The sequence below is a fragment of the Peromyscus eremicus genome, chromosome 13, assembly GCF_949786415.1.
Source record: "Peromyscus eremicus chromosome 13, PerEre_H2_v1, whole genome shotgun sequence".
Classification (NCBI taxonomy): Eukaryota; Metazoa; Chordata; class Mammalia; order Rodentia; family Cricetidae; genus Peromyscus; species Peromyscus eremicus.
In genome coordinates, this window is record NC_081429.1 from 48,282,047 (window position 1) to 48,303,067 (window position 21,021).

Here is a 21,021-nt window from a genome sequence, read left to right on the forward strand (position 1 = left end):
TCCATATAGAATTTGCACAAGAAACTGCCCTTGCCTTGGCTGCTGACTGTATGCTGTCCAAACTGGACAAGCAATACACAAAGGAAGTTGACTGCTGAACTTTGAACTCACCCAGGACAGGATAGATAATAGAATACTTTCTCCAAAGTTGACAAATACAGATGGAGTGGACATTGTGAATGTAATTCTTACCTGATAATTGTTCTTATTGTATATAGTTTTATTGTGTTAGAGTTAAACCCTTCCCTTTTTATTTAGACAAAAAGGGGGAAATGTTGTGAGTATTTCACTGTGTGAAAGGTACCTTATGATTGGTTTAATAAAGACCTAAATGGCCAATAGCTAGGCAGGAAAGGATAGATGAGACTTCTGCACAGAGATAGGAACTCTGGGAAGAATCTGAGAGGCTTAGATTTCATCAGTGAGACACAAAGAAAGTCAAATATATAGTATGGAGGAGAGGTAATGAACCACATGGCAGAATGTAGATTAATATAAATGAGTTAATTTAAGTTATAAGAGCTTGTTGGGAACAAGCCTAAGCTAAGGCTAAGCTTTCATAATTAGTAAGAAGTCTCCATGTCATTATTTGGGAGCTGGTGGTCCAAAGGAAGTCTGACTAGGAACATATGTATATATACTTGTACACTTGTTCATCCACAAACATGAGCACACAGACATGTGTGTACACACAATGCATATTACTGAACACATTTATATAATTTCCTATCATTATTCTCTAAATGATAGAGATTAAAAGCCATCTACATAACATTGACATTGCATCAGGTATTATCAATAGTCTGTAGAGGCTTCAAAGTATATAGGAGAAAGCCTATAGGTTCTACACAAATCCTCAGCATTTTAAATAAGGGACTTGAGCATCTGCAGGTTTGTTATCTCCGGAGTGGTCCTGAGGATAGGAAGGGAGGATAACAGTTGCAGGATAATTGATTTTTCTACTTTCTTTCTTTCTTTTTTTTTTTTTTTTTTTTGGTTTTTCGAGACAGGGTTTCTCTGTGTAGCTTTGCGCCTTTCCTGGAACTCACTTGGTAGCCCAGGCTGGCCTCGAACTCACAGAGATCCGCCTGGCTCTGCCTCCCGAGTGCTGGGATTAAAGGCGTGCGCCACCACCGCCCGGCTACTTTCTTTCTTGATAGCACAGAAGTTTTCTGAAATAGGATGGTTGTGGGGAACATTCTTTAGGTCTCTTGACCTGAGTATTATATACTGGGGCATCTCGAAGTCTGTGAAATAGTTTTGATTATGATGATGATGATGATGATTTTGTAAGCAAATGTGGACTGCTTAGAGATTTATGGAAGTGGAAGGAACCAATGCTCAGTTTCTATTATTGAGCCTGAATCTCAGATTCCTTGTTGACTACCTGGAGAATTATAAGTTGCTATGGGTAGCTCTCCTTCCCTGTCCCTTGATTTGACTTTAACAAGAACTTCTGTGGTGCTGAGGACCAGCCTACTCTAGACACTACAGTCTCATGAAAGATGCTTTGTTGGGTCTGGCTGAGAGACAGAAATGAAATGTTAACATTCTAAACTTGCTCTCCTAGATCTTTCCAAATGTAGCAAGACAGAGGTGTAATTTCTCAGGCCTCCTCTAGACAAAAGGTACCAGTGTTTTTCTTTGGCATAGGGAAAGGAGTGCAAAGGGTGCTGAGATCCTAATCCTCAGTTTGGAGTATCTCAGGCGATCACAGAGAACACTTGTCTTTTATGACAGTGTGGTTCCCAGCATCCCTCTGGGATGCCTTAGATTCAAATGGTCTGGGAAACATAAAATCGGTCACGTTTGGCAAAGCTCAATACACCAGAGCATGGGAAACACAAATTAAAATAGACACTTCTTCAGTCACTAAACTGTTTGGTTACAAGTTTGCTTGGTATAAAGAGAATCATTAGAAAATGGAGCTCCCAAGGGACCAGCCTCCAGCTCAGTTTTGGTGAGCTTCACAGGCATGTTAGGTCTCTTTGAGGCTTAGCATCTTCATCCTCTTCGCTCAAAGTAAAGAAATCTTACATAAAGCCAAAATAACAAGGACGAGTCGTTCTAAGATCACTTTCTTCTTCTGCTCATAGGAACTCATAAAACCTGTTCAATGGGTTGGACATGGTGTTCTGTTCCTGGGAGGGTGGCAATCACTTTATCCCTGGTGTGTGTTTGTTCGGGGAGTCTGAGCTTTGCCTAACAAGTGCCTCTCATCTCTTGTTGAAGGCAGTGAATCAATTGGGATCAAGTTCGAGACAGGGTGAATTATTATTGCATCTGTTATTCCATAGAAATCTTTCTTTTCTACTATGGAGAATCTAAGAGATGCATTGTCCCACCACCGTACATGTCATGCTATTTAATTCTAACATCTGTAGAAAACATAAATAGTTACTGATTCGGATACATAGCCTGACATGCCTTTCTGCAAAGAGGCTGACATCTCTGGGTTTGGATCAACAATGTACACAACATACTTCTGTTAATATGTATTTATACATTTCTTTGTTTTTTTTTTTTTTTAGACTGGATCTCATGCACCTCCATCTTACCATATAAATGAGGCTAGCCTTGAACTCCTGATCCTTCTACTTTAGACTCCTCAGTGCTAGGATGATAGGTGTGTGCCACCTCCCCTGGCCCCATTAGTGTTTTTAAACTCCATCTAGGAAAAGGAATCTCCTGTCCTGAGGAGTTGCCATTGTTTTGCACAACAATGGGAGGTACTGAGACTAATGTTTGGCCCACATGTCAGCCATGACCTCCTATGATGCAGGTATGAAAACTGAAGGGAATTAGCTACATTCTCCACACCTTGATCTTGTGAGAAGAAATATGTGTAAAACCTAGAGCAGGAAACGCCCTTTAATAAGCTTGTTTTTCCAAGGAGATGGGAGATTCGAAGGCCCCAATCATCCAAGAGGACACATAGGATGGATTACAGCCAGGATGTTACAATGCCCACACTTAGCTCTGCTCCAGCAACAGTACCAAGAGCTAATGTGATATGTATTGAGTACCAGCTGTAAGTTAGGCACTGTCACTGACAAGTTCTTATCATCCAACTCTAAGCTCTGCCCCTGGGCATTTCTGTGGTTGCTCATGAGTTGAGTGAATTTTAGAGGTACTTACAAGACAGAGAAAGTGCTACACAGAGAAACCAGAGTCTCCCTTTAGTGCTGACAACATTTACTTCTGTTCCTTGAATGTTGAGTGACTTAGCACATTGACACTCCTACAAAACTTCCCTTATGTCAAGACACACCATCCTATTATACTGGTAAGATTTGGGGAACATGAATTGCTCAGATCTCAATCACAAACAGTTGATATCTTTGACAATAATACTCTGAAATTTACTTCTAATAACTCCTATTTAAGGTCTAAGAGAAGGAGAGGAAGGAGTAAGGTACGCAAACATTCCTTGTCCTCTGTAAGAGTAGCTGACCTGCTTGCCCCAGACCAGTGAGGTACCCAACAGGAAGTAAACGTGAGAGTAGATAGAACGAACAAGTACAGTTCTGTGGTTTGATTTATATAAACAACTTCTGTGGGAGAAGATGACTGTGGTCTGGGTAATGTTCATATCTATAAAACTCCAGAAAGCTGAGTGTAACCTGATATGCACAGAACTTTCTTGATCTGACTGTGGACTTCTGCTCTGAATTATTTTGGTGGAGAGGAATTTATGATTGGAATCAGGCATGGGCTTACCCAGCGAAGGTCATGGTCAGATGGCCGTGTTCGTCCCTCTTCCTCTTCATACAAAGGGAACCCTTCTCTTCGAGCCTGATAGTACTCCTTCCGAAGCTTCTGGATGCGGTCATTGTTTCCAGCCATGGGACGGCCACTGTAGCACATGAATAGACATGGTCACACAAAGCCTCAGAGATCCCCTTTTCCTCTCCCTGTTAAAGGGCCTGACATCCAAATTTGTAAGATTTGACAAAGTAATTTAAACTAGGAAAGTGTCGAAATCAGTAATAAAAATGAGCAAAGGAAAGACATCACACAAACATCACACACACATTTAACTCCATGGGTCAAGAGATCTGATTTGGGATTAATAAATGCTTTGGGAATGAGAAGGTAAGGTAATGTCCTGACCTTCTAGAGCAATTAAAAAATGCACTACTTTCTTCTTACAATCATATATACAGTGTTTGGTTAAATTTTAATGTGAGTATCTCATTCTTTCAAATGCCATTACTTATTTGAGATCAAATCCCAGTTGCTTGACCTGAAGGTTGGATGTGACAAATGATTGACTGGCATGCACCAGCATTCCTTTTAGTGAAACTGAAGAACTTTTGGAGTATGTGTGTGTGTGTGTGTGTGTGTGTGTGTGTGTGTGTGGTGTGACAGCAGAGTATAGGCCAATGCATGGACTATAGGTAAAGAAAGAAGGTGAAAGATATGGCAATAAGGGAAAGACGTGGGTAGGGGAAGGTGGACAGCTGTTCAGTGTTCCAGTTGTGCTCCTTGTCCAAGGGTCATGTCTCTGTGTTAGCCACTGATTCTGCCTAAGACTTACAGCTTGCCCAGTGCCACCTTGGGCAGCCAGTGGTCCCCTTTTTAGTTTGGGTTGATGTGTTATGATTATTTTAACAGAACCAGGATTATGCTTATGCTTTATAATCCAGCCCAGGAGGCAAGACAAAACAGATATACAGGTCTGTCATTGAACCTCACTGGTTCACTTAACAATTAAGTGTCCCACTGTGTCAGACCTCACATTACGATCTGGAGATGTAAAGGTGATCATTTCATATTCTTTTCCTGGACGAATCATATTCTTGGAGGAACAAAGATGGCTGTCACTGGAGGGATCTGCACAGGGGTTATGGGAGCATGAGTGCTTAAATGTTGACAGGGTGAGAACAGGCCATGGGAGGTGAGAGTGGAAGGTGCCATAGAGGAGGTGACACTCTAGCTGAAACTTACAGGCTTCATAGACACTCAGGAACTGGGCAGGTGAGAGGAGCCAATTCCAGGTAGAGAGAGAACACAGCAAGAAAATCTTGCTTTGGGGATTTATTTCCCAGTCAGTCCATTTGGACAAGTAGAGGCCCCAACTGCCTTTCTTCTGCCTCCTCCACATAGCAGATGGCCTATGTGTCATGTCAGTAGGAGTAAGTGCTGATGACCTGAGCCTTGGAGAAAAATCAGGCTGTAGTTTATGAGTCATGTGGGAGGGACTGTGGAAAGGGGAACAAGTGGCTGTTAGACAGGTATGGAGGGGCCCGATGTGAAGAACCTTGCATGTCATAAAGGTCCTCAGGTATTACTGTTAAGTTTTACATTTAAATAAGATATTCGATAAAAAAAGAGCTATCTCAAAGCAAATTAAAGTATTTGAAAATTAAGCTAGGAAGTTATAAAAAAGAAAGCAATAAGTAAACATGTTTGCAAGACAAGGTCTTCTACTTGATGGCAAGGTAGTGGATAGTGTGTGGTCACATGCTAGCTTTGTGGCTTCTCACCAGTGAGTATGCACTGGCCACTGGGCTTAACTGGAACATCAGAGATGGCAATTGATAAACAACTGATGCTCTTGGTAAAGAAAAGGCAAACCCTGAGGTTGGAGAGATGGCTCAGTAGTTGGGAGGAATTTCATTCCCAGCACCCATGTCAAGAAGTTCACAGCCACCTATAACTCTAACTCCAGGGAGTCTGCTACCTCGTTCCTCTGTGGGTACCTGTACTCACAATAAACACTCCCCATACAGACACACATGCATACATGTAATTGAAAATAATAAGAATAAATCTTAAAGAATAAGTTAAGCACTCAGGGAGCAGGGCACAGACCTTTATTTTCCTTCAGGATGTATTTAAAAATTCTGAAAATAGTCCTAATTCTCCTTCCTTTTTTTTAATTAAAAAGATAACCCCTAAAGACAATAAGGGACTGCTAAGCTTTCCTGGAGCCCATGTGGCGATAGCAGCATGCTCTACTCTGAAAGCTGCCTGGGCTGCTTAGGAATACAAGACTGCAGAGGCTGGATCCCATGCACAGGCTTCTGCTGGTCACAGAGATGCGAGAGCAGCATTCAAACTCACCAGATGAGTTCAATCACCGTGGTGCAAACATTGCATACATAATCTATTAGTTTACCCCAAAGAAACTGAAGCATTGAATTCATGTAGAATGAAGTCATCAGTAATAAAGGAAAACAGAAAAAGGAAAGAAAGGTACTGTTTTTATAAAAGGACCAAACATCACAATATTCTTCCATTTGTGGTGGGAAAAAATCATATTCAGACTATAAACTGTTCTTCCATATGCCTATAAATACATAAATTTAAAAATATGGGTTTGATCAGCTTGCCATTCTCAAATAAGACAGTAGGGCAAGAATATAAAAGCAGCTGTTCAGGATTCAAAAGAGTCCCTGACGGCGACAGGAGCATGACTATTTACCTGGAAAAGAAATCTGGCCCCAGTGAAAAACAGGAGAAAGTCATGGAGTATCTCCATGCAAAACGTGCTGTGTCTTCTCCCAAGTGTGAATATTCTAAGACAGTATTTGGAATAGAATGAAAGTTTTTTATCACACGCTGGAACTATCTTTCAATCTTGGTCTTATTTTTCCCATTCCTAAACCTCTTTCTGCCCTTAGTAACAACAGTGTCATTTTCCAAGTGTTTCATATGTTAAAGTCAGGAATCACATATTCTGATTTCAGTTTTCAGCATTTCTCAGTAGATAACACATATGTTTATCACTAAACTAATAAAATGTTACATATTATCATGTTGTAAGTATAGCAATCAATTGATTCTATTTTGTGTTGAAGTTGTTCAAATTTAATAATTTGATGCTGTATTTATACATTTTGTAGTGATGGTATCAACCATTATAATAATAATGTATCATAAATATACTGATTCAAACTTTTATTTCTACCACCTGCCTAGAGTGCACATCACTAATCAATTACTCTCTTTTTGAAAGACCCTAGATAGTCTCAGAATCCTTTTCAAGCCAGAACTTCAGAAAACCACTACCAAGCTATAGGGATGGACACTTGAATAGACTTTATGTATAATTCTAACATAATAGCTTTGGAAAATACCTCAAAATCTGAAAAGAATATTAAAAGATAAGGCTTATTATTCTGCTCATCAAAATGAAGAAGATGAGGCTATCAGCTAATACATGGCTAAGAAAGTCGGGCTGACTCCAAACATTCCTGTTAAGTGGGGCTACTTATGATTGAATTCTTCTATCTTGTTTATATTGTGGAGACTTGAGTCTCTAGCAAACACCAAACTATCATAGACTTAAGGCTAGCACACAGGACTTGACTCCTGAAGGTCCCTAGGTACTATCTGGTCTATCTTCTTGCTTTCATGGAATGTAGTAGCAGGAATTCTGGGAAATCTTCTACCTGACATATTCAGAAGCCACATCAAGTTCTGATGTAAGTCAGACTTCTTAGAGGATTAAACACTTTACATCTACATTGGTACTTGGAAGGTTAGGCTTTCTGTATTCGTTGTTTACTGGGCAAAGTAGAGTTTGGATCCTGTCTGTTGTTTGTTTCTGAACCAAGGCAAGGGTTATAGCTGTGCATGATCTTATCCAGCCGAGTCTGGCCATTCTTACAAAAATAGCTGTATCTATATGTAGGTGACTAGCATGGTCTTAGAATGTTGAGTTAACTCAAGCCATATACCAAAATGTTTATGTTATTGAGGATTTTTTTTTTGTCAGTTACATAGCCTATGTCTTTAAAGGCAGTAACTTTTTTTTTTTTTTTAAAGATTTATTTATTTATCTATTATGTATACAGTGTTCTGCCTGCACACATCCCTGCAGGCCAGAAGAGGGCACCAGATCTCATTTCAGATGGTTGTGAGCCACCATGTGGTTGCTGGGAATTGAACTCAGGATAAAGGCAGTAACTTTAAACAGGCCCTTCTTATAGCACTGCTGAGCTGGACAGAGCTTAATTTTGTAATGGGTTTCATTTTCTTTGCAGTTATCTGTAGTCATAAATATTCACACTATGTGAAAACCTTCATACCAAGGCCCTATATACTTTTTTTTTGGAATCCAAACTTACTCTTTCTTGCTCATAATTCCTTCAATAGGAGTACTTCTTAGAAATAAGTATCGGTCTGAGCATGGTACAGTCTTCTCTCCTGGCTTCTGTGGTCTGGAGAAAGTAAACTAGCTTTACGGAGCATCTGTGATGTCCCAGACATAGTATCTGTGTTCATGTCATGCAATTCCAGTCAAATCTGTGAGGATGATGTTGTTGTTGGCATTTCCCAGACTCGTACACCAAGGCTCAGAGAAGTAAAGAAACATGAGTGGAGAGTGGTGGGCCAGAACTTGTGTGCCTATAAAACTCTAGCTTTTTCTTCTATATCATGTTGCCTTGGGAGAAAGGCATTAAAATGCAGCAGGCATTTGGGAACAACAGTTCACAGGCATTTCAACACAGAGGGAATTTAGCACAGTACATTTATAGGCATACCTTTTGATATTCTTTTATTTGCACAGATCTTTGCTATAAAAATAGAAATAGAAGTAGCTAAAGTAATAGGAATACAAGCAATGAAGTCTGTATTCATTAAAAGAATAATGTTGGAGCAATTGCAGACTGACATTTCTGGGCAATTAATATTATATCACTAACAGGCTTATGTGGGAAACTGGTGTAAAACTGAATGGGGTGCAGAAGAAAATCAACATATGACTAAGACCTCACATGGAAGACATACTGTGGATGAAGACCAGGGTGGAGAAGCAGCCAGTGCTGTAGCAGGCAAAGTTCTGTCTATGTAGAATTTTATTTTACTAGTCATACTAGAAATTCCACAACAGATTCTTGAAAAAAATCCAGCTGAAGGCAAATTATCATGGGCATGATTACTATGTTCTGTTGGTAAAACAATTCCTGCCCAGTAAACATTTTGAGAAATTCGTATAAATGTAGTGAGGATCTTATTCTTTTTTCTCTCTTATATATTACATCCCAATGGCACTTTTCTCTCCCTCCACTCCCGCAGTCTCTGCCCCTCCATCTCCCCTCTCCACAAGACCCACCCCGCCTCCACCTTCCCTCAAACAAGAGCAGGCCTCCAAGGTACCTCAATCAAACACCTCGTGTTAGCTACAATAAGACCAGGCACATACCATCACATCAAGGGTGGGTGAGGCAACCCAGTAGGAGGAAAAGGGTTCCACATTTACTGAATAATGTGATTATGTAATTCCAACCTCCCTAAAAGAGTACCTATTCTTGCATTGGCATTAGATATTTTGATTTTTGCGTCCAGTGACATTTTGGGACCCTAACTGACCATCCATGGATAGCATTTTGGGATTCTTGCTTCTGATTTCTTCTCAAATTCTCCCACATTACCTATGATGATCTAACTAACTCACAAAGATATTCTAAGGAGATGTTTGTGTCCTTCCCTTTGGCTATCAAATTATAGAAACAATGGGCCCTGAGAAGTTGAAAATTTCCCAGGAGTGTTATGCTGATAGAATGATAAAAAGCAAGAGCCCCAGTGTCAGTCAGAGGGGGACCTTGTCTTGGAAAGAGATTTCACATTTATCTGACAACTTGTCAGACCACCTTGCAGGAGAGACTGGATTCAAGACAATGCTGATGGGTGGAACCACACCTTGACCAAGTCTTCTTACTGATGCCTACTTCTTGCCTTCTGTTTAAACCTGAACCTCACGCTCAGGGCTTTGAAGATAGACTGGAGAAGGACCATACCTCTTTGTTTCATTTCCCAATTGGCTATATTGAATAAATCTTCTTCTCCCTTTCTTTCTTTTTTTTTTTTTTTTAACTTTTTAGAAGTATTTGTCTAATTAATTGGCCTATTGAGGATATTTGGCTAAGCCTAGCTTGTTAAAGCTGCCAGGTCCCAGGCTCTGATCCTAATAGCTTTGGTGAAAACGATACTCTGCATTTTGCCAGTAGTCTGCCCCTAAAATAGTTAGGGCTTACCTCGATTGTATGGAAATTTGATTTCTACCAGAGTCAAGTTAGCTGTGTGATGAAAACAATTTTGCAATGAAGAATCTCTTGTTTAGTGTGACTGCCTTTAAGTCACAAAACTGACGAGTTTAGAGAAAAGGCAAACAATATTAGTAACAGACCAAGTCAACTTTTATGGGTGGAATCCCCTTTTTCTTCACAGACTGCTTCCTTCAGCTATCTCAGGTAGCATACTCGTAGGAAGTCAGGAGACAGTTTAGGCTCCTTAAGATAGACATATCACATAACAGAGAGGTGGCAGAAGAACGGGAAAGTCACATAGGTTCTCCACTAATATAAACCTTTGAAAAGCATGCATCAGTATATATTTCTAAGGCTGTGCTAGCCTATTGTTTATGTGGATGCAGTGGGGGGGGGTCTTCAAAACCTGCTTCAGAGGAATTGCTGTTCAAGTGAGGGTCATAGGAAGTGAAATCGACACAAAACATGATGATACATTAGCTCAGGCTGGATCCTGGTCCTTCCCCCAGCTGTGCTGGTGGCATTTGACCCAGATGCAATAATGTGACAATGTGCCTTGGCTACTGGACTCCTGACTTTGCCATGGCACTGCCAGCCTGTCCTTTCATCTTTCTCCACAGGCTTCCTGCCCTCAGCATCGGCTTCCCTTGAGATCCATGTCTTGGTACTTCCATCCTTCCTAGGTGAATTGACCCTCTGACTTCTTCAGCTTGAAAATTTGTCTTGGAAATTGGAACCCTGGACTGGATCTTGACCTTAGTGAATCAAGCTATAGTGGTGGAGCATAAAGAAATGAAAGACCCCTTCCCTTGACACTTCTGACTGCATAATGGTGAGCACTCCCACTCCCACCATGAATACAGCTACTATTTACCTTGAATGTAATTGTATTGATTCATGAAAGGCAACTTTCTCTTGCTTTGGAGTGTTGTGACTGGGGTTTGCCACCAGATCGATGTCCTGTCTTCAGATAAAAGGTACAGACTCGCTCTTGCTCTTTATCACCTGAGACAATGCAGGGCTGCTCTCTGAGGTCAGAACACCCTGCTTCTCTGTCTCTTCTTCCAGAAGAAATTGAAACTCCTCAGAGTGGTACCGGCAGTGTGGTTCACGATTCAACAATAACACATGAGTTGTTTCCACAGATCCACTCACCTTTACAAGCCTGTATCAGGTAATCATATCATTCTCCCACTATACAATGACCTGCGGCTGTAGTCAAATTTCTAAGGCCATTTTGTCTTAATCATAAAATGGCCATTGAATTACTCATAGTTGAATACTATTAAGGACCATTTCCTCTAATATACATAGTAGAGTATTTGTAATCTTAAGTAATTTACATATATACTAGACCTTTCTAAGATATACATATATATGTATATGCATAAATGTATATACATATGATCTATTTTACAAACTATATGAAGTACATGGGGATCATAGAAAAACTAAGTTTTTAAGAAGTAATGTTTACTTCTTAAAAAAAAGCTAATTTAATATCTAGTTGAAAAATTCACACAGAATGGTGGCAAGATTATCCTTTCATCTCTTTATGTGTTTGCCAAACAAGAATATGCCAATGCAAAGAAAAGTAGATGTGGACTAATGTGGAGCTATGTCTTCTGTTTAAGATGATAAATGAACCGTGCCTTGTGTTGCAATCCATGTAGATAGACACTGCTATTCTTACATGACCTTGCGTCAGAACTGCGTCTAATTGATACGTTTAATTTATCAGAGCTTAGATGAAAACAGAAGCTTAGGCAATTTTAACAGCTACAGAATTCCATGAAAACCTCCATCCACTGAAATTTCCCTGGATATAAGCTTACTTAGTTTCCTTCAGTTCATGTTAGTTTCTTGCAACCTTTTATTACTAGTGTTTTATGGTGTCCTGTACGGGATTCCAGTGTTCACACTGGCATGATGGGTCCAACATGGTCCTGTATATGCAAGTCAATGGCTTCAACTGCTGCTCAGGCAGGGGAGAGCTATCTAATGCAGAGCTAAAGGAAACAACATTGGGTGGGTGTAGTGGGTAGCCATTCCAACCTTGATCTGGAAGTTCCAACCCCCACTGAGGCTTCGGTAACTGTCATGCCTACAAGATGGGGCCAAGAGAGGGCCCTGAAGACCCGAGATCCGGATGTGCCATCTCTCTTGGTTCCTGGACCCTGGACCTGGAGGTAGACCAAGCAGAGTTCCCCAGAGAACATCGCCTGCGCTACGTCTTCCCCAGACCCTGCAACCTACCTATCCCTTCATTTGTAAGTTACGCCACTAAATAAACCTCCCTTTTAACTACGTGGAATGGCCTTAATAATTTCACCAATAGGTGGGTTTGGTGAGAGGTCAGAAGGAGTAATCAATATAGCCTGTAGTGTCTTTCCAGGCTAGTTCTGAATATACACAGATTTTATACCACATAGTGACTTTGAAAACTAACTTTAAGACATGACTCCACTTGAAATCTTAAACGTTTTGTCAAAGGATTTTATGATCCAAAATAAAATGAACAAAATCTAGATAAAACGGTACATGGAAGAAGCCTACAAAGTTTGCGTTATCTTACCTCACATCCATCTTCTTAGACCGAGCAAAGGACAAGGCAAGGAGGAAGAAAGTTTTACTGTGTGCGGTTCTTGAACAAATTAATAATAATATGCACACACATCTCCCTTCCAAAGAGATTCTCACCAACAACTACAGGAACTAAAAGATAAAATTATTACCTTCTAGGCTTAAATCAAACACAGTTTGAGTTTTAAGAATACACATCTGACATTTAGATGTGGATTAAGCTTTCAGGGTCATTCTGGGAAAACAAGCCTTTGTGGGCTGCAGGCCATGAAACCTTGGGAATTTTCTAGGCCTCCGTGAAATTCCCTCTTCCTTAAAAGAAACAATAGAGAGGGTCTCTTCCCCCAGGGGACCATGGAGTACCATCAACCTACTGATTCTCAACAGCTGGACATCTATGTCTTCCCTTCTCGATAACAAGGAAGTAAGCCCTAACAGATGACATGATTTTAAGGGAAAGTAAGGAAATTCTAATGACTCAGTGCATGGATGGTAGCTTTGGGAGTCAGAGGACAGTCTGGAGAATGTACACACGTCAGGCAGTTAAGACTAATTTCTTACACATCAAGCCTTGCCTCCCACCTTCTCTTTTAATAGAAGAGTTTAGGAAAGTGACAAAAATGACAAAGAAAAATATACTAAAACAGGTTTTCCAATTGAGAGAACCTAAAAGCTATGATTTAGATCTATGCCTAGATGTCAAGAATCAAAGTATTATATACAAGCATATACATGTAACTTAGTCCTTACTGTAGTGTCTATTAAGAGCACATATAACAAACTAGCCACCCAGAAGTGATGCTTGGATCATAGCTTTGTGGTGTTGAATCTCATAATCCGATAAACAGGTAATTTGTATAATGATATTATTACTGTTAAAACAACCAGGTTCACTAGACTAAGAACTTACTAATGACTGGTTTTGAGAGGATCTTCATTTAATTTCTTTTACCCCTGAATTGCACAAATGCTGAGATCGTCTGCAGTTTTAAGTATTCTTAGAATAACCACCCAATCAAAATAGATTCTTGAATTTAAAAGGTTGCATAAAAAGGTAATATCTACTGATGTCCCAAAGGACATTGGGTCCAAGGATATCCCATAACTCTCATTTTCCAGGATGGAAGGTGCACTCTGTTGACCTCCTGACCTCAGGGATTATGGGACTGTGGATAGTCAGTATTATCACAGCCTATGGATCGTTTCATTTGTTATAAAGATGTTCAGGTTCTTGCAAGTCCATGCTAGAGAAATGCCAACCTCCTCTTCATCTTGGAATGGAAAACAGTAACTAGACATCAAACTTAGGCCCTTGGCTGCCTTATAGGATCTTTCTAATAACTGCTTTCTGACTTTCTGACCTGTACATGCATTTTGAACTTTACTTTTTCTCCAGTAGAGCCATGTCCCCGTCTCTGGGGAGGATTAAGATCCAGATCCAACCCTCAGGGACATTCACAGTCCAATGGGAGCGATGGTGACATAAATAGATAATGATAGCACAATGTGGCAATTATCACAAAGAAGTATCATGGCATGTAATGAAGTTCTGTGGCTGTGCCACAGACGAGGTGATTAGCTCCACTTGGGGAGGTCAGGCTTTGTGGAGAAAAGGAGACATAGATATGACCAGGAAGCTAGACATGGAAGAGGAGGAAATGGAACACGCAAAAGGAGGCTACAGGGAAGAGAACACTGCAGGCCACATCAGAGCAGGAGTGTGTGAGGAACTGTGGGGAATAAAGGATTCGATACTCATCCTTCTGAATGGGACAGTGAGACTTTCAAGCAGGACAACAGCAGCATCTTAACAGACTTTCCACCAAGATCAGTCTGGAGGAACTAATCTGTGAGATGAACACTTGACCTCTATGGGGTTTTCTTGCATTTTGTGACTTTTCCGTGTGTGTGTGTGTGTGTGTGTGTGTGTGTGTGTGTGTGTGTGTGTGTACAATTCAAACTCAACAGTTATCTACATCAAGGCAAAATTCACCTTCTAGTCCCATCTCCCAAATGATTAGATGCCATACCCAAGGACCACTGAAGATTGGGGTAAGGGGAGGGGTACTGAAACTTCCCAGATTTTTCTATAACCACAGCTCTTGTTTATCTGAGATGGACTGGTGATGATGTTCGACACATCATTAATACAGTGACAAATTTCCCATTAAGGGAAAGGTACTGGCTGCCAAATTACAGGTCAGAAGGTTAAAGCCACACAAAACAAAACAAATGAAACCAATTCTTTAGGGCTTGACAAAGACTTTCCCTTTCCACGGCATTTTAAGGGAAAACAGTCACGGGATTTTAATTAACAAATGGCCACTACCCCTTTCAGGGGAGGCGATGGTGGGTGCTGAGGATCTGCCTTGGAGGGGTGTCAGCTTGTCACTGAGATACGAAAAGTGAATGAGTCAGCAAACATCAAAGAAGGAGGAAAATTAGGCACGATGCTGCTAACAATGGAACCCAATAAATAAGTCACAGCGAAATGAATAAAAGCCATGTCTTCCTCAGCTCTTAGTAGTTTGTCCATCCTGTGACAGGAGGTAGTTTGTCCACAAACACGGATGTCAGCTATGGCCTTTATCATCTATTATGGCGAAGTCATAGGGGCCTGGAATGAATATATATGCATCTATACATTCATTCATGTATCTATCTATTCATTCACATATATATTCATTCATATATATGAGTACATATCCAAATGATAATGCTCTTGCACTTTATTTATATCACTGAGCAAAACAGCTCTCCAATCTGTCATCTCTATGTTGTGTCAACACAGTTTCTTCCCTTCCTGGTTCCCGCCAGTTTTACTAATCACCTCCTTTTTCGTCAGCTCTCAATTATCTGTAGAAATAGGTGGTTAGGAAGAGTAGAAAAAATAAACACAAAAGAAGATTTAAAAAAAAATTCTCATTTAAACCAACAATGTTGTTTTCTTTCCCAACAAATGTTTTTCCCAGAGCTATAAATAATATCCCAATTAATTGACTTAAAGTTCACATTCTTTCCCTGGACCAGACCCTTGTTTGGTAAAGTTACTAATGAGGTGGGGAAAAGGCCAAAAGGCAGGCAGGCCAGAGGAAGCAGAAGCAACATGGAAATGCAAATGATAAAAACAGAGCGTGGACAGTTGGGAGTTCATGACCGAGCAGAGACTTCCCTAAAGGATCCACTGTATTACCAGGGAAATGAAACTTTTCAGATGAGAAGGGACCAGGTACTAATTTTCCGAGTGGATACACGTTAAGAGCTAATGGGTGCACACATCTCCAGAAGGAACTTTGAGGAGACCATGTCTGTTGTACATTTTGCTGGGAGCTTTCTTGTGAACTAATCCGCAACAACCATGTTTCTCTCTGTACTTGCAGATATGATACAGTCACTCAAATGCCATTCATTCATTATTCGTTGGGAAACATTCATACTGAGGGCACAAACAGGAAGGCTCTGCTTTATTTGGTGTACCAAATATTAGCATGAAAGAAGAGAGTAGCACACTTTATTAGAGACTTCCTCGTCTACAATGAAACCATCTCTTATCCAAGTATAAAGAAGCCCATTGCCTCCTAGCTTGAATTTTCTTCAAATTCCACATAAAAATCTAAGCCACCTGGCTTAAATTGAATCACTGTGTTATTTCTTTATATATTACTTGACTTACTTTCAAAGTTGAATACTCATTGTATATCTAAGAGAGTTCCGAAATTTATAACCTGCCCCCCCCAAAGAATCATTTCCTCTTCTTCAAGGCAGCTTTTTAATACCACATCCAAAACATCTAGGGAATTGGAGAGAGAAGAGGGAGGGGAGGGTGAGGGGCTACAGAAAGCGAGCTAATGGTCAAAACGCATCCTTATAATAAAATGAGCTTCCTAATGGATGCTCGCTACAGGAATAACATTAATTCAGTATTAGGACTTTCACTGGAAAAATATGAATGCAATTTATCTTTTTAACTGTCAGCTGCATTTCTAAAGCTCTGAAGTCTGTAGCTTCCAGGGGCCCTTTGTCTTTCTGCCGTGGCAGGAATATCTTGGACAGCTGTAAGAGCTTCCTAAGCTATCTTTCTCAAAATCCATTAGCTAATTCAAGGAACCTAATTAGAGCTGCCATTTTGATGGAGCATAGTGAATACTCACTACAAACTAGTAACACCATCAATGTTTATTAGAAAATCACAAAGCCCAAAGTGCTCCATTCCCTATGAATATTAATGGGAATACAGCAAACAAAATATTTATTAAAACACGTGCTTAATACCATCAAGGTTTACAGACAGACACTGAAAGGGAGAGAGAGGCCCACACTTGAATCGGAAGGCTCTTGCCAGTGGACACACAATGAACTGAGATTTAGACTTAAGCAGCACATAATTGTTATTTGTACACCCTCCCCACTTGTCTCCCTGGGTTCTGCCCCTGGGACTCAGCAGCTCACAGCTGGGAAGACAGATGTAAATCCAGGGAAGACTGAAGGAGGAGGTGGAAGCAGCCTTCAAGAAAAAAAAATAGTAAAATAAAACCCCAAACAGCTGCTGAGAGGCACAAATCCTTGTCAGTGGAGAAATAAGTCTTGTTTCTCTATAAAGCCAACAGCTTGATGACGTCAGTGCCTTCTACCCTCATCCAAATGAGGGTGTCATCCAAGCAGCTCTTATCTCCTGCTTCTTCTCTTGGCCTTGGGAATGTGGGAGTGCCTGAAGCTGTCGGTCATTCATTCTCTTGTTATGCCTTATGATGAAGCCCCCTCCACTACCCTGGTCAGCTCAGGTACTGACCCAAGCTGTCCTGAAAGGACGGAGACACTACGCTCTCTTCTCTTAGGAGCAACAAGAAGGTCTTTGTGAGAGGCTTCTGTCCAGGAGACCAATCCTCTCTGCAGCTATTGCTTCCCTCTTTTCTTCTCCATTGCCTTTGCCCAGATGTTCCAAAAACAATCGTCTGTTGTGTCCTTTTCTGTCACCTCTTCATTACCATTGACTGGAGGCACCCAGTTTGTCCCTTTACAGCTGCTACAACTGCCCTCCGGCTTCTCCCTGGCTGCTGCAAGCTGGATTTCAAAAGCAAACCCTCTCCAAAGTCTCTCCCATCTCTATTTCTGTGCTCTCTAAACCCAGGCCTTCTGCAGGCCGGGGCTCGAGTCATTTGGCCCCATGTGCCATGGTAAGATTTCTGAATCTTACTCGGAGGGAAATATGCTGACAACAGATTTGAAGGCAGGAAGCAAAGCTGATGAAATTCAACCATTAGGATACAATTCTGGCTTTTCTTTGGAAGACAGAATGGAGGTCGCTGCATTCAACAAGAGAACCCTTTCTCAGTGTCTGAAATACAGGACAGAATCAGGTGCATGGTAGAGAAGATGGCGGGTGGGCCAAGGGGTGGCCATGACAATGGAGATAGGTAGACAAACTCAGATGTGTTTGATTCCAAGCACCAGATTAGTCCCTGGCTCATTCCTCTTTGGAATTCTCACAGTCCTTGCCTCTTACATTATGCCTCTTCTCCTCCTTTCTGCGGTCTGGTCATCATTCACATGTTTTATATATGTTTAATGTCGTCTACTCCTCGGTAGTGGCCAAGGGTTTCAAGGTGTTTAATCATTCTTGTGTCTTCTATAAAAGTTGTCACAGAGTCCCCACCTGAGACACCTTTAACTCCTAAGTGTTTGTGGGAGTTGAAAACATGAGAGCCATTTAAGACCGTGTTCAGTGACTTCGAAGTAGGAAGGAAGGGGGCAGAATGGGTGGTGGTTTCAGGGATGAGGGAGGCTGGGTACAGTGACTGGGAGTCATATGTGGGAGACGTAGAGGGCCATGACTACTCAACAGCACTTTGAGCAGCCGCCTGGAGAGTATTTTCCATTTGCTATCATTTTTCATTCCTAGGTGCAAAGGCAAAACACCACCGTGCATCCCCTCCACAGCTTACTACAAGCCGCTCTGTTATTTCCATAGATTGCGTGGATATTATTTCACCGTTCAAAGAAATTTCTCTACATTTCTTGAAGTTCTCTCTGCTGTGACATGTTCTTATGGCCTCCTGTCTTCAGGCAGCAGTTGCTATACCATTTTTGGTGCCATCAGCTCCCATAAGGATCATCTAGCCAAGTAGTAATATGCTTTGCTTATTAATGCTTGTGGAATATATGTGCGTGCTGAAACGGCGTTATTGGAAACCTTTTCCATGCTATTTCATACTAAATATAGCATGCGCAAGCCTCCATGAAACTGTCTGGAAACTTTGAGATTGACCAAGCTCCCAGCTATAGAGAAAGCAGGCTGGCAACACTGGCCGACCTTTTTCTTGGAGTTAAATTTAGCCCCTCATCCTCATTAGGATCTCACTGCCAAATAGCACTCTCCTCTGATTAATAAAGTTGTCTAATAAGCATATCGCTTTCTAGCACTCTGCCGAGGTAGTTGAAACCTCAGGCAGGGTTGGGGAGAATTGCTGAACGGAAATGTTCCACTCCATATCCTGGAAAAGCAGAAGCAGTCTCTCTATTGTCTAGTCAAGTTCAGCTCTGGGCAAAAGAGAATGGATTACGATGTTATGAAAGGATGTGCCTGTTGACTGCGAAGTCAGTCCAGAAGAAGTATTGGAAAACCATGAAACCCACCTACCCGATGCTCTGAGTTAGTTTACAATCCAACAATCTGCACTTTGAAGTACTTTGTTTTACTATTTTAAGGAGAATTGCTTAGGCAAATGGATGTAGGGACCAGGGAGGAAAGACTCAAAGATAGATTTTCAGAGCAACTGGGAAGCCTCTGCTGCCTACTCATTGCCTCTAGGCTACAGTGAAGAATCTTAGTTCAAGGGTTTGGAAATTATTATGATGCAGAGGCTGCTGGGTGTCTACCTCTTCAAGACATCCAACTGCTCACAAGTTAGTTCTTCACAGACTAGTTAGGAGAGAGCTGCAGTGTGTGTGGACCTTGAAGTCCCATGGAGGGCTGGGGGCAGTGAGATGGTCTTCTCAAGCAGGTTCTCTCCTTGATGCTATCTAGTCCCTGAATCCTCCTACCGTGCACACACACTCAGTCTCAACCATGATGATGCAGGGGTGAAGCTGGGTATTATTGTTCCTGCACTGCAGTGTTCCATACTGAAATCTTGGGGACCATAAAACTGAATTCTGTCCTTTTTGCTTCCCTAGACACGAGAATAAGAAAGCAGCTAAAATGCATGTGCTTTTATTTTTGTTGTTGTTGTTTTCCCAGAACAAGGGTCCCCAGACCAGGAAAGACATCTGTTTACCTCTACAGTAGTTTTCACAGTACCCACTTTACTGCTTGTGTTATATTAGGGCCTCTAGTTCTTCACAGGAGAGATTCAGACGTATCCCATGACCATACACTTCAGGGCAACTGAACATTAAAAAGGGATTTGTACAGTTGAGGTATGGCTCAAATTTTGTAGGAGACAGCCACTAGAATGGCAAAAGGAGAGAGACTATGAAAAATTTAGCAGTCATGCTTCTAGACACATTCTCTGTACCTAAGAGAATATTCAGAGTTGCTGTAAAATATACAAGTCAGATTCAGAGTTGGTGTGCTTATCCACTCCTAAGACATTTGAGGTAACTAATTACGCAATAACCTGAAGCATAGTGTCCTTCTTGTACACAAAAGGAATCATAGTTTAAGCACAAAGGAAAACATTTGCAGAGTTCACGACCAAGACCTACATCAGGCTTCGTGCTAAAGCTTGAAACCCTGCAATTGGAACAACATAAAGCCAGATGTGTAGTTACTGAATGCTCTTTGAAGTGCATCTTCACATAGAACCAAATTGGAACTCACCCATAAATACAAAGACATGTGAAAACACTGTTGTCACAAATCACAGATGTTTTCCTTACACTACCAGCAATCTAAGGTAAAGAGTTAATATAATTTTGGGCCAAGAAACAAACCAAAAAAAAAAAAAAAAGCCGAAACAAAACCCAAGAGAGCCAAATAACATGATTAGGAGATGAGCCTTTCAACAGGTGAAATTACTCTTATGTTCGAGAAATCATCCCTAGGTCTCATGGGAAAATCAAATGGTTCATGTGGGAACCAACACTTTGCTTTCAAAGTCCTTTATAAATTGTATTTTGAATAAACAGATAATGTGAAATTCATTCATTCTTTAAAAGGAAAGAAAAATAAAGAAAAGAACCATAGGAAGATTACCAGGCACAGGTTTGTGCTCAGCATGGAAGACATTTTCAGACTGGAGAGAGGTGCTGTGGACAGAGCATCAGAGCTCTGCACCCCACATTCACTGCTGTTGTTTACAGTTTCAAAGGGTAACAGGCTACTTAGAGACTCATGCATTAAGGATAGTGATTGGAAACAAATGGGGTGTTAAGCCTACTTAATATGGTTTCAGATGGTCGTTCTTTTAGAGGAAAAAATTAAAAAGAGAACTTCACC

The 21,021-nt window shown here is 40.9% G+C and overlaps 1 protein-coding gene across 1 annotated transcript in view; it reads right to left on the reverse strand.

The window, feature by feature from the left end:
• The window catches only part of Pard3b (par-3 family cell polarity regulator beta), a 965,008-nt gene that overhangs the window by 104,799 nt on the left and 839,188 nt on the right, over positions 1 to 21,021 (reverse strand). Inside the window, exon 21 of the mRNA XM_059278226.1 lies at positions 3,721 to 3,856. Coding sequence (XP_059134209.1) covers positions 3,721 to 3,856 — 136 coding nt within the window. The remainder of the gene's footprint in view (positions 1 to 3,720; positions 3,857 to 21,021) is intronic.